The sequence below is a fragment of the Penicillium argentinense genome (genome assembly GCF_028826775.1).
Source record: "Penicillium argentinense strain IBT 30761 chromosome Unknown utg000005l_segment0_segment0, whole genome shotgun sequence".
Taxonomy (NCBI): domain Eukaryota; kingdom Fungi; phylum Ascomycota; class Eurotiomycetes; order Eurotiales; family Aspergillaceae; genus Penicillium; species Penicillium argentinense.
Window position 1 is genome coordinate 4,055,106 of NW_026622664.1, and position 13,699 is coordinate 4,068,804.

At 49.1% G+C, this 13,699-nt stretch overlaps 4 protein-coding genes across 4 annotated transcripts; 2 read left to right on the top strand and 2 right to left on the bottom strand.

Annotated features, from left to right (window-relative positions):
* Positions 1-228: 228 nt before the first annotated feature.
* On the bottom strand, positions 229-1,081 carry N7532_006313 (40S ribosomal protein uS15; the record flags this gene model as incomplete). Its single annotated transcript, XM_056618807.1, has 4 exons — positions 229-402; positions 474-520; positions 754-786; positions 880-1,081. The coding sequence occupies 4 exons, from the start codon at positions 1,079-1,081 to the stop codon at positions 229-231; spliced, it is 456 nt and encodes a 151-aa protein (XP_056474966.1).
* Positions 1,082-6,794: 5,713 nt separating this feature from the next.
* N7532_006314 (8-oxoguanine glycosylase OGG1) lies at positions 6,795-8,200 on the bottom strand (the record flags this gene model as incomplete). The annotated part of the gene is made up of 2 exons (XM_056618808.1): positions 6,795-7,225; positions 7,276-8,200. 2 exons carry the CDS (start codon positions 8,198-8,200, stop codon positions 6,795-6,797), a joined length of 1,356 nt encoding a protein of 451 aa, XP_056474967.1.
* Positions 8,201-8,683: 483 nt separating this feature from the next.
* Positions 8,684-10,556, top strand: N7532_006315 (splicing factor u2af large subunit; the record flags this gene model as incomplete). The annotated part of the gene is made up of 2 exons (XM_056618809.1): positions 8,684-9,991; positions 10,047-10,556. 2 exons carry the CDS (start codon positions 8,684-8,686, stop codon positions 10,554-10,556), a joined length of 1,818 nt encoding a protein of 605 aa, XP_056474968.1.
* A 2,346-nt stretch (positions 10,557-12,902) lies between these two features.
* Positions 12,903-13,628, top strand: N7532_006316 (uncharacterized protein; the record flags this gene model as incomplete). Its single annotated transcript, XM_056618810.1, has 1 exon — positions 12,903-13,628. One exon carries the CDS (start codon positions 12,903-12,905, stop codon positions 13,626-13,628), a length of 726 nt encoding a protein of 241 aa, XP_056474969.1.
* Positions 13,629-13,699: the final 71 nt, after the last annotated feature.

Consider the following 13,699-nt stretch of genomic DNA (forward strand, 5'->3'; position numbering starts at 1 on the left):
GCAAAGATGACTTTACATTTTCGACATATCTACACTACGGCAAATACTACGCAAGTATGTGAGATGCTTAAAATAGATCCAAAGATCAAACGCGTGACCGGGTATAACTCATAATAGTTCTTTTTTAATGGGCGTATCTAGCACACGAAAGCTATGTCCAAACACATCGTGCCGAAAATAACTCCCGCGTCCTTTAACTCCAATGACCACAGACAACCACGCCTTCGCTTATGCGACCAGGGTGGAGGCGGTGGCGGACTCGTAGCGCCAGGTGGGGGGCAGGACACCGACGGTCTTGTAGTAGCGGGACAGACGGTGGATGCGGGACTCGATCAGAATGAGGCGGAACTTGGAGTCCTTGTCCTTGCGGTTGCGCTCAAGGTGCTTGCGGACAGCGACGGCCTGAATGGAATTGTTAGCAACTGAGTAACGCAGGATGAAAGGGTGTCTCTCGAAGAGAGTTGGTACGGTACCTTCTTGATCAGGAAGTAGAGGTCCTCGGGAAGCTCGGGGGCGAGGCCTGTTATTCCAAAATCTCTCTGTCAGCCTAATTCTTGACCAAGCAGAGGCTTAGCTGCTGGTGCATTTCTGCGACCAGAGTATGTATGCACATATAGTGCTTATATTGTATCGGTGAGGAAGAGCCTTGCGCCAGAAATTTTGCTTGTGAAAAATTCCCAAGTAAGGATTTCCGACGCAATTCATCGTTCCTTCAGCCGATTGACATGGGTGGGGGGATGGCGTGAGTCGTACCGTTGGACTTCAGGATACGGAGGATCTTGTTACCTGTTCACGAAAATTTTGTTAGCCATTTTCATTCCTCCCTTCCGGCGAGTCGCAAACTCGCAAATTATTGTAGAGCGCAGTGAAAATTCGTACCAGTCACAATCTTGACCTGGGCAACACCGTGGGAGTCACGGAGGACAACACCGATCTGGGAAGGAGTGGCACCCTTCTTGGCCAGCTTGCAGATGTGGTCGACAACCTGGTCGGGGGTGGTCTTGAGCCACGCCGGGGCGGAGCGGGAGTAGGGGAGGGTGGAGGAGGCAATGCCCTTGCCCTTGGAGTGAAGACGACCCATTATTGCTGAAGTTGGCGACGGCGAGGTTGGTTGTCGAGGTGGATGGAAGAACTCGATGGTGGAGTTGGCGATGGTTGCCGGAAGGCGATGTGTGTGGGTCACGTGAGGGGTTCGCTTATTTCGCTGGAAAATCCTTTTGGGTTGGCGGATCCGCCTTCCCTTCCGCCTTTTCCTTTCGACCTCACCTTTTTCCATTCTTCTCTGCTTGCCATTCTCTCGGCTCAACGCGCGACCATGCTTTGGAATTGATGCATTCTGGACGGTCGTGTGGTCGATGATCGGCCTGCTTGAATGCGCTTTTGTCTCTGTCCTCGCATTAACGACTTCTTGACAACGATCTTCGCTCTCTACTAACAGGTCAGTTGGTCGCTTTTTTCCTTTATCGCAGCTGCCCTTCCTCCCCTTTTATGATGATAACTCACTTTTTTTACTTTTTCTGGTACCTCTTATGTCAGAAGCGTGTCTCCGGATGCGTCTTCGATGATCTAACTGGACTTCTGATCACTTTTTATTGCCTCGCTTTGATCTTCAAGCATATTGTAAAGCTTCCTTACTGACTGCTTTCTAGGCTTTGCCTCTCATGGACAGTACCTGCCTACCTCGATTCGAATATGAAAGTATCTTCGCGGAACTGAGACCCATGATACTTAATCTATTTGAATGCAGGCTCTTCTTTCAGGGGAGATACGATCGAGCCTGGGGAAGCGGTCCTGCATTCGAATAGGTCACGTATTATAGTCATCGGCTCTTGAAGCGTCGCTATTAGCATTAGTTGAAAATGAAATATTCTTGAAAAGCCACTATCTCCAGTCAAACTTCCTATGTAGAAGAGGGTCCACCTTTGATAAGTTCTTGCCGATCAAGCCCTGCACCATTGCGCACGGGTGTCTCAGCTGCGTCAACACTCGAGTACCCTTGTGTTTGGGGCATGATTTCTGCATTACCCTCTCCCGATGCCCTTCGGGGGGTTTAAATCTCATTCGGGAGCAACCGGGGTTGGGGTATGTAGTTTTGAGTGTTCGAGTGGATGTATATTTTGTCGTGTTGCCGGGATTACATCGGATAGTTCAAATGTTTTGCTGACATTATTGTATGAGATGCCACGCTTACCAGTAGAATATGCCTTGATGTATTATAATGTGCAGTATTTCATGAATAATTTTTGTATGGGCGCGAGACCTGCATGCCCTGATCGCATCTGTAATTACGGTGCAGAGTGAGCGCTGCTGCCACGACTAACGCAGATCAACGCACCCGGGCTCTGCAGTGGCGCGGTAAACAGGCCACGTTTGCGCCCGACAGTGTACAATTTCAGTGACAGCTTAGCTCTTGCCCTTGCCACATCCAAAGCGCTTGATTTCGAATCGCCTATACGTCTCCGTGAACGACCTGGGGAGCTTGATGCCATGGCGACGCCTGCGAGCACTGTCCTGGCCTCCAACCCCGCGTATGGTTCAGCCTGAGATGAAGCAATTCAGCTCCTCCGTCCCGAGGCCGCAGAAGAAATACGATGGAAGAAAGATGACAAATTACATGTCCTGGCCGAGGTGTTGGCCGCTGCGAACGAATAGGTAAAAAAAAAAAAAAGAAAGACAAACGGTAGACGTACACAAGGAGCCATGGGACGACCGTGGTATTCCGCGACATCTTCGACAAAACTGCTTCGCGCTTGCATAAGCTGAGGGATATCGGTGATAGTTGACCCAAATTGATCCGCTACATGGGGGAGTGCCTTGGGCCGTGTTTAAGTCCTTCTTACAGGTGAGACACCTATAGACCTGTCGAGACAATACATTAATCAAACTAACCAGGCAGCTGTGGCTGATACGGAGAAACCCGGCATTGTCTATGATGGAATCGAGATGATCGTCAAAATGTAAGCAAGTACACCATGTTCGAGAGACTCTACGCTCTATATTGTCATTTCTCGCTAAAGTGAAATAATTCTACGCTGAGAAGACAGGGATCAGAGTGGTGGAGAGTACCTTTCATATTGGGTTATCCAAAATGACCAAGTTGCTGTGGTCGAAATCGCGAGATCGATCGACACGGAGCTCGCAGGCATGCGGAAAGCTCTTGATCAGCTTGAATCACCGATGCAAATTGTCAATGACTAGCTGGAGGGCATCGTCAATCGTCTTGAGCGGTCAAATGGATCTCGAATATGCAATATACATAACACCATGATACTGTCAGGAGTGGGTCTTGAAGGTTCGGGATTATGATTATTCGATCAATCGGAGTATATGGACTGGCAAGTGCCTGTCTTCATCTCTTCTTTGGCTTCATGGAATGCGTGAATTCGCCCGCTTCCCGATATCATTGGGCCTATTTACTATCCAGATCTGATATTCTTGAAGCCGGTTCGGGGAGAAGAAAGCTGGTGTAAGTCATCTACCTTGAACATCATCACCACTTCCTAGCTACCTGGCCCATGAGGACGTCTAATATGTCATCCATCTCAAAGAGCAGATCCGGACAGCATTTTACGGAGCATTCTTCAACAACTCACCACTGCAACCTCAGAGAACCTACCTTGAAGAAATATCAAGAGCTTCAAGAACATGGCTTTGATATGAGCCAGCTCACGCTGGAAGAAGTGAAGGATTTGATCCTGAGACTCCTAGTTAATACTCCGACTACGATTGTCATAGATACTCTCGACGGGTGCAATTCCAAAAGAAGATTCGAGCTGATATCCATCATCGCACAACTTCCACAAGCACAGAACTTTTTGGTCAAAATACTGGTATCGAGTCGAGATCCACGCCTCCCAGCTCGACTAGAGACGCCATCGACTTACAATCGATGCGAGTCAGACTACCCAGTACATTGATCATTATATTGATCTGGAAGTAAAAAAGGCATTCCAAGAAGAGAGGTTGCTCGAGGGCCAAGTCCCGAACCATTTCGAAGAAAAAATAATCTCTACATTGAAGAACCGTGCCCAAGGAGTGTGAGTACAACCATGCATAACACGACCTAGGTCTTTAGAAACCTAACTTGTTCTAGGTTCCTATGGGTGAGCCTACAAATACAGAATCTGTGCGACCCAGAAAAGTTCAAAATGGAAGGGGATATCCTCGAGGAGCTTGGACGACTGCCTCAAGGACTTTGCGATGTACATACGCAATTATTCAACAAAGCAGTGGGCGACCGAGCCGGTCGATTTTCTCGCAAAGTTGCAGGACGCATTACGATGGCTCTTGTGTGCCCAGAAGGCTCTTTCAACAGACGACTGCATCGCGCAGTCTACTGCAGTGACACTGGAGGAAAGACGGAGAGTCCGATCTCAAAGTTCAGCATTCTTTGACATTTGCGGAAACATGTGGATTGCCGACAAAGAGCTAGATGTCTTCCGGTTCTTTCATTCGTCTGTGTGAGAGTTCCTCCAGACCAGGCCTGAATTTGCACCGACTTTAAACCATCTCATGGTCGCTGAAATATGCATCGACACTCTTTTGGCTCGAGAATGGATCTCATCAAGGGAAAAAGGGCAGAACGCAAGCTTGTGTCATTATGTGACTCCCTTATGGGCAGTTCATATCGAGAACTCCTACAGAGATAAAATTCAACAAATGAATATCGGGTTGATCTTGACACAGTGATCTGCGATTGACGCGGCACCATAATAGTTTGTTAGCTGGCTTCTTCGGATAGAATTTGTCTCGGTGGGGCTGGCATGAAATGATCCGCTGAAAAAGAAGATTTCAATTACGTTATTTGATGCGCCTGTGACTGCATTTCTCGTGGCATGTGCCTTTGGTCTTGCCAATAATGTTGATATCCTGCGTGGCAATAAATATCCTTCGCCGTCAGAATGCAAGGAAAGCCACAGGCTTACACATTGCCTGTCAATTCGGTTACACAGGCATTGCTGAACTCCTGCTGGCAAGAGGAGCCAGTGTCAACAGAAAGGACATAAATGGAGGATCGCCCTTAGTCCTGGCATCAGTCGAGGGCCATGACAAGATTGTCGAAATGCTTTTCAAAAACGGAGCAGTTCCTACAATTGAGCATCCAGATTACTGCACTGCCTTGCAAGCGGCCTCTCTCCGTAGGCATGAGTGTGCTGTTCGGTCACTTGTCAGGAAAGTGAATATTGACACTGAAGGTGGCCAATTTGAAACCCCCCTTCAAGCATCGTCAATCCGCGGACATGCTGAAGTTGTTCGAATCCTGGTCGATCAAGGTGCTGACGTGAACGCTCTTGGGGGTCAATGCAAAATGACGCCACAACTCTCCTCACATGATACAAGAGAGACTGCTGACATGATTCGAGCGTTCAAGTTTTTACATGACAACTGACAACTGCTGAACAAGGAACCAACGTTGATACTCGGAACAACGAACGAAACCCCCATTTGAACACATGGAGCATGAAAGTTGATGGTGATGACTTTATCAACCTGCTGTTTAAAAGAGGATCCAATGTCAAGGTCAAAAAGAACAAAGGAAAAACACCGTTGACGGTAGCGCATGAAGATCTGCGCATGAAGATCGAAGAATTCCTCCGCTAACGGACTGCATTCACCGGTGCGAGTGGCTCGTCAACTACATAAACCAACCCGAGGCACGGTCATCTGTGCCTCCCACCCTTCCATCATCATGTCATTCTTACTGAAGCCCAGTGCCTATCAGTATCGGTAGCTAAATTCTTTCTCCATGTCCTATAGTCATGTAACTGATACCTGGCTTGACGTTTGCCTTTCCCTAGTATGTAGCAAAATGCATGGTCTTTATCTCCGACCCACCTTCCCTCGCCAAACTTAGGAATGAAGCCTTCCAGTACTTTAATTTGACCACATAGGAGATCGAACTGGCTACTGGGGTATTGGTTATTGATTGGAAGATCAAATAAATTGCAAAATACATATTCCAGAGCCGTCTCCTTCGCATACTCATGTGATGTCGTTTTGGACATTGAAGTCCAATTGCGATGCAGTTCTGGAATTCGTTGATGTAAGGGCCGCTTTTGAGCGGATGGAGAACAAAGACAAATGGAATTCGATCATCTCGTCTGAAAATCGTACGAAGCGGATTGAAAAGGAGGCTAGATACACAGGTATTGAGTTGATTGAGCATTCTCATATAAACGACTCTGAAATAAGTCAGCCTATCCAGAAGCTCTCGAGGGACCCGATGTCCGATTTAAGTATATGGGAGAGCTCGTGGAACTTTAAATGCCCTTAACGTTCGTCGGGAATGCAGGAATAACGTTTTATGATAACTTGAATAATCTAGAATCTATTCGAGATCATCGCGCGCCGAGAACCAGCATATGTGCATTCAGATGAAGAGACTATTGTACAGGGTGCGAATTTTTGCTGCGATATCCGTACAAAATTAGCGCGGTACGGCAATGGACCATGTGGACAACCTTGCAGTTGTATCCAAGCGACATGATCCACCAGTGGCCTGTGCGGTATTGTGTCCATCCTCATACTCGACTGTGGTAAACCGGCTGATACGATCGTTGTGCTTGAATTCGGGGCAAATTCGGCGGATACTCGCAAGGTAAAGTGTTCTCGTATATATTAATTCAAGCGCCGAGGTATGTTTAAGCACACGCGGCTCGGGCCGAGTAGAAGCTTTTATAACGTATAGGTCGACTTTCTGGACCGAGGAAAAGCTGCAGGGGCCCTTCATTCGGCGACTGCAGTTTGCTCGGGGATGGCGTCGACCGTGCAAAAGTAAATGGTCTATTATGTTCTCATTTGGCGTCGGATCGGAGTCTCTTCGACATCCTCCTGGTCTCTGTCGACTTCGAGGCATGGATGATCCCGTCCGCTGACTGCTTCCGCTTCTTTCCTTTGGGCGACTTTGTGACGAGTTTCCTCTCCGAGACTTCAATTTTCACGTCCGCGATTTCCTGCGGCGCCGTTAGAGCAACAGCGGTCATGACCTCGGTCTTTATTTCCACCTCGGCTCCTTCCTCTTTTACGGCGATATCCACCTTCTTGGTAGAAGCGAGTCGGTCGGCAAAGGAGCGAAGGTCGGCGGTAAAGAGGACGCTATGGGCCCACCCAGCTTCTTGACCCCATAGCTTGCGGAAATGGTTGGCCACGGCATCATAGGTTGTCTTGTTCAGGGTTTTCTGTGAGCTTTTGCCAAAGCGATAGTCTCGTTGCGCGATTTGCCAAACTGCCTCAGGTTAGATGGGTTCCTAGGTTGCAATTCTCTCGAGTACTCACCATGGGTATCCACAGGAACAGATTCACCCCATCCCAGACCCATCAGACATACGCAGTCCGAGACCTTGGGACCAACGCCTTGCAGTTCAAGCAGTTTTTCATGAGCCTCGCGGTAGCCCTGGCGGCCTTCGGGCGCCATTGCGCCGCCGGGTTTCGCTCCGATGCCAAAGGCTGGTGACTCGGGATTGCAGATGCTATTCAGCCAGCCTTTTTCCCGCTCTTGGGATACCATGACTGCCGTTCGGTAGATGTACTTGGCTCGGTAGCCAAACCCCAGGCTGCGGAGGTTGCTTTCCACATCCTTGCCGGCCAGTGCTTCGGGCGTGGGAAAGTCATGGTACGAACGGTCATCGATCTTTGCAACAAATAGTCCATAGTGGATACACAGTTTCTCCACCATCTGCGAAATGCGCGAGATGTTGTTGTTGCTGCTGCAAATAAACGAGATGAGAGCCTCCCATGGGTCCTGGCGCAGGATCCGAATGCCAGAAAATTGAGCACCTTTTTTCTTGAAGTTGGGATCTTGAGCAGACCATCGGGCGTAAAGTTCACTGAGGTTGGAAGAAAGATTCAAGTAGTGCTTGATGATAGACAGGATTTGATCATCCTGACTCTTCCCGGAATTTGCAATGCTTTTTTTGCCTCCCGTGTCCACTTGTTCTTGCGAAGGAAGGTCAGATAAAGGAGGAGTTGAAGGAGAGGGGGAAGAGCAGGTGCGATAATAGAGATATTCCGAGTCCTGCTTTAGACAGAGAAGGCGGCCATACAGGACGCAGCGCCATTCCTCGCTTTCGGGAACGCTCTGCCATCTGCCAATGGTCAGCTTCCAGTTGTACAGGTTCGGGGAAGGTGCGCCCAGTCGTACCTTCCTCAACTGGGCGCTCCTTCCAAAAGGGTAGGTGCGAACCTGAATGACTGCCCACATCGCAGCGTCGTTGCCAGGCACAATTCGCTTAGGCTCATAGGCAACCGCCGCCACTCGCACAAAGTATTGCTGAAACCCATCCTGGAACTTCGTCCTGTCAACACCCTGATCCACGCGTGCGCTGGTAAGTTCCCAATCCCCAATGCACTCAAATCCACCCAGAGCAGTAGAATAACGTTTAACTTAAGGCAGTATGGAGAAATTAAGACAGCTGGCGACGGTAGAGAATCCTCCCCAAGTAAGTCAACATAGGAGAAACCTCGCTCGGCGTCGTGGGGCAATATCTAATGGTGTTTGTTATTCAAGCTCGATCCTCTCCCTCAGCGGGAGGTCGACCTGATACTGTTATACGTGCGGCTCCTTAACTGGCGCCAAGGCGGTGAAGCTGCCACCGCCCTGGCCGAGAACCGCCAACCTCGCCCGGTCAACTTCATCGACTATCCTACGTTTTGTTCCCGCATGACCATCTTGCAAAAGCCCAGGATGAACGGCGATACGTATTCTTCCCGGGGTGAGTGGCCTCCTGCCTGTCGTGCTTTACGAATTGACCTAACATTTTCCTTCTTTACAGACTCCGGACGCCCGCGCGACTACGTGAGTGTTGCTCGCAGGACCCAAAACTTCAAGGAAACCCATACTAACCTGATTCAGCGCGACGAACGACGTGATCGAGACCGAGGCGATCGGCCCGAGAGGGGCGACAGACACGAGAGAGGAGAGCGCCGGCGCTCGCGTTCGCCTCACTACGGCTCTCGAGGCTCGCGCCGCGAACAAGAATCGAACTCCTACTCGTCCAGCCGCGACTACCGCGCCCGTGAGCGCGAGGACCGTTACTCTAGCAGAAGGGATGATCGCGAATGGGATCGAGACCGTGGCAACCGCGGCGAGCGTGGTGGAGATCGTGGTGACCGCCGACGACGTGACGATGACAGACCCCGACGTGACTTGTTTGACGACCGATCCCGCCGTGGAGGTGACCGGGACCGCTATGATCGCGGTGACCGCGACCGTGGTGACCGCGGAAACTACCGAGGTGGTGATAGAAGAGATCAGGGCCGCCGCGGCAGTGCGTCGCCGCCCCGCGGGCGCAAAGAGCCTACTCCCGATCTGACCGATGTCCCTTCCGTCCTCGAGCGCCGACGTCGCATGACCCAATGGGACATCAAGCCCCCTGGTTACGAAAATGTCCCTGCTGAACAGGCAAAGCTTTCTGGCATGTTCCCGCTTCCCGGAGCACCCCGACAGCAGGCGGACCCCAGTCGTCTCCAGGCTTTCATGAACCAACCCGCAGGTGGATCCACAGAGATCACGGCTCTCAAGATTTCCAACTCCAGACAGGCCAAGCGTCTCTTTGTGTACAACATTCCCGAGGGTATCTCTGGTGATGCGATCTCGTCCTTCTTCAATCTGCAACTCAATGGGCTCAACGTCGTCCATAGTGTGGACCCCTGTGCCACAGCTCATGTGTCGGATGATAAGAAGTTTGCTTCTCTCGAGTTTAAAACCGCTAATGACGCCACCGTTGCTTTCACCCTGGATGGGATTTCCATGACTGACAACGGAGAGAAGGGACTTGAAATTCACCGACCCAAGGATTACATTGTACCTGATAGCAACCAGGAGTACCAGGAAGGCGTGCTTCTGAAGGAGGTGCCGGATTCACCCAACAAGATTTGTGTCAGCAACATCCCGCCCTTCATCCCGGAGGAGGCAGTGATCATGCTTGTGAAGTCGTTCGGCGAACTCAAGTCATTCGTGCTCGTCAAGGATGCTTCTACCGACGAATCACGAGTAAGTGTTCAAATCCCCAATTCTCAGCAAAGGATTACCATTAACATATTAATAGGGTTTCGCTTTCTGCGAGTATGTCAAGCCGGAAGCCAATGAGGTTGCCCTGGAGGGTATCAATGGCATGGAGCTAGGCGAGCGCCCCCTGAAGGTCACCATGGCTTGCACTGGAGCCAGACAAGCCCCTGGTCTCGACATGAGTGTCAACGCCATGTCGATGTTCGCCCAGACTACCTCCCAGGACATGATTACCAGTCGTGTCCTGCAGCTCCTGAACATGGTTACCGTGGATGATTTGCTTGACGAAGAGGAGTACGAGGATATCTGGGAATCGGTTGAAGAGGAATGCAACAAGCTCGGAAAGGTCGTCAAGATGAAGATTCCCCGCCCCAAGGACGCCAATGATGCAAGCTGCCGCGCTCCTGGCATCGGTAAGATCTATGTCAAGTTCGAAAACGTGGAGGGCGCTACCCAGGCTCTCAAGGCTCTTGCCGGCCGTCAGTTTGACAACCGTACCGTCGTTGCTTCTTATTTCGGGGAGGAGAACTTTGATTCCGATGCCTGGTAGAAGTGTCTCGGATGATATTTCGAGTGCAAGCTTGAAGGCCAATCGGGAAATGCTCCATCTGAACATTCTACACAGGCAAGCTGAAGATTGTGGCGAGGGTTACGAACTTTTTTTTCCCCGGATGCTGTGCCGAAGAATAGTAAGCCCCAAATAGCATCTCGGATGACCTGGTGATTAACAATGGTTCTCATGTTTTATTTTTTATTTGCTTTGAGCCAACGGAGTCGAGATGTACCATAGCTGATAGGCCATTTGCGGATGATCACCAAGGGATTCGTTATGTCATCTTCAAAATGTAATACCACGGCCTTTTTCGATTCAGTGCTTCCTTGTTTGAGGCAAGTGTACAAAAATGGGCCACATCTAGATCGACTAATTTGTAGCAGGACAAGTTTCGTAAAATGCGTGGGCAGACAGCATATACTGACCACTGGTAGACTGGACTGAAGTAAATTGGTCCTATCGAAGGTGGCTTAAGTATTGGAAGGTCTGTCTATCAACATGGCCACCTGATTAGTTCCAAGCCAATGCTTGGACTTACGCTTTCAGACGAGTGAACTTTCGAGACTGCACTTTTTTATTGCCAGCTTGTTCTTCCATCCTCTTTTCCATGGCCTGTCACCTTTCTTTTCACAGCTGCTCTTCCCCCCACCCTCATAATTTCAGTTTTTGGAAACAACCTATCTCAACTTAAACCGCTACATCTTTATGATCATGAAGACTCAGTCCGCTTATTACAGGTAGCTCAATATCTGGGCATCCCAGCACTTGCGATACTTGGGTTGGTGATCTTATTTCCCCTACAACTCTTTCCATCTCTCTCACGTCTTATTTCTATTTCCACCCTTCTCTTTGTCACAATTCTCTCTTTACTATTACATCCACCCCTCCTCTATTATTTCCCACCCTCGCTCCTCTCTTTCCTTCCTTCCTTCCTTCCTTCCTTCCTTCCTTCCTTCATTCCTTCCATCCATCTTCCTGTTACGTACTCTCACTTTCTTATACTCTCACTTTCTTATACTCTCACTTTCTTATACTCTCACTTTCTTATACTCTCACTTTCTTATACTCTCACTTTCTTATACTCTCACTTTCTTATACTCTCACTTTCTTATACTCTCACTTTCTTATACTCTCACTTTCTTATACTCTCACTTTCTTATACTCTCACTTTCTTATACTCTCACTTACCCTCTATCACCACCCTCCATCCTTCTTCCTTCCATCTACCCCCATATCGTGTGCTCTCGCTCGCCTATTTACTCACCTCCATCCTCTTTCACGCAAGAGCACCCATATGTGCAAGAATGGCAATCATAAGCCAAATTTTGGTAGGTCACCCTAACATAGGAAGAACATCACCTGGCATTGTGGAAGGCTATGAAAATTAGCCGTTGTCATTTCCCGACTCAGGCGCGCGCTGGTAAGTTCCGAACCCCCAATACACTCGAGCCCAGTCTGGGCAGTAGACTAACTTTAACTCAAGCCAGTATGGAGTAATTAAAGGAGCTGGCGACGGTGAAGGATCCGCCTCAGGTAAGCCAAATATTAGAAACTTCTCTCCGCGTTGTGGGACAATAACTAATGCTTGTTTTGTTGTTCAAGCTCCCGGTGAAGGTAGAGAAGATGCTGCTGTACGTCCGGCTGGTTAATTGGCGCCAAGGCAGTGAAGCCGCCAACCTCGTCCCGTCAACTTCATGAGCTATCCAACGTTTCGCGACTGCAGGATAATTCTGATTAGAATGAAGCAGCATAAGTTAGAGAATTAACCAAGAGCTTCAGATATTCATTCAACTCACAACATCGATTTGTACCCACCACCCGGCAAATACTTGATTCCAATCTTCCTCGTAAACTAGAGAGACAAACAGTCCGAAGCCCAGGTGGCATACATGCAGCTAGATAACAAGGCAGTACCATTCAAGTATAGGAACAGCATCCATTCAAGACTACACTAGAGACTTATTACCAATCCAAATGTCTTCAAGAATTGGTCACTATGCCGTCGAAGACAAATGGCTCCCAGAATTCGTTTATACAAAATTGAAGACACCTGAATAGGAATCGGAAATTCCGAGACAGTGTCACAGTGTACCCATACAAGATCGGGTACCCGCTCAAAAGCTCTCCAGTACTTCCGGGTCAAGTCGATAATGCAATAGGTAAAGCAGAGCTGAATTGAGACCGCCGGTTCGGATTCAAATATAGTAGAAGGCTAGAAGCGGCATCTGAGGACTTACAAATGTATAAATTGTGGCTCTTGCTATTCTTTCAACTTATTAAAATCCACTTCTTAATGATCTAAATTCTATCACTAAGAACTAAAACTTCACCATTAATCCAAAAATGTTTTCGCTATCTTCAACCATCCCCCTTCTCCTCGCGAGTCCCATCCTCGTTCAAGGACAAACAGAACACCCCTACGTGCCCTGCGGCGGCGACACACAATCCTGCATGATCCAAGTTCTCCTCGGACAAAACAGCCTTGTCCCAGGCCGGCTAGCAGACTGCTCAAGTTACCAGAATGTCGTCGTGACGCCTGCTACAAAGTTAGTCTATCATCTCATACCTTTTCAACATAAATCCCTAAAAAATGAATCCAGAACGGTCACCGCAATCCTGGGAGTGAAAACCATCACCGTAACCATGAGCGGTACTCCACCGGCACACTCCACAGCCAGACCCACACCCAGAGCTTTGATAACCGCAGCGGCAACTGCAAATCCTACACTGGCCATAGCCCAGCTGGCAATGACTTCACTTCCGTCGATTTTACCGGGCTATCTGGGTCAGGGATGCAATGTGGCTGAGATTTATGCTTCTGCTTGTGCTTGTCTTGGTGTTCCGCGGAATACACTGGTCGCGCCGGTTGCTACTGTTACTACTTCCCTTAGCATGACGACTACGTCTACTTTGTTCCTGGCCGTTCGTAATGTTGTGACATCGCCGACTCACACTGTTGCGGCATTTTCTGGAAATGAGCCGGCACCTGGTCCTGTCGGTGGAGCTTGGACTTCGAAAGTTGGCCCTGGGGAGGAGGCTGTTCTTTATAGTGCTATCAGGCATATGTGAGGCTTTCGCATCATCGGACAGGTCAAGTTTTTTTGGAAAAGTCTAGAGAGCACTAATGTATTTGATTTTAC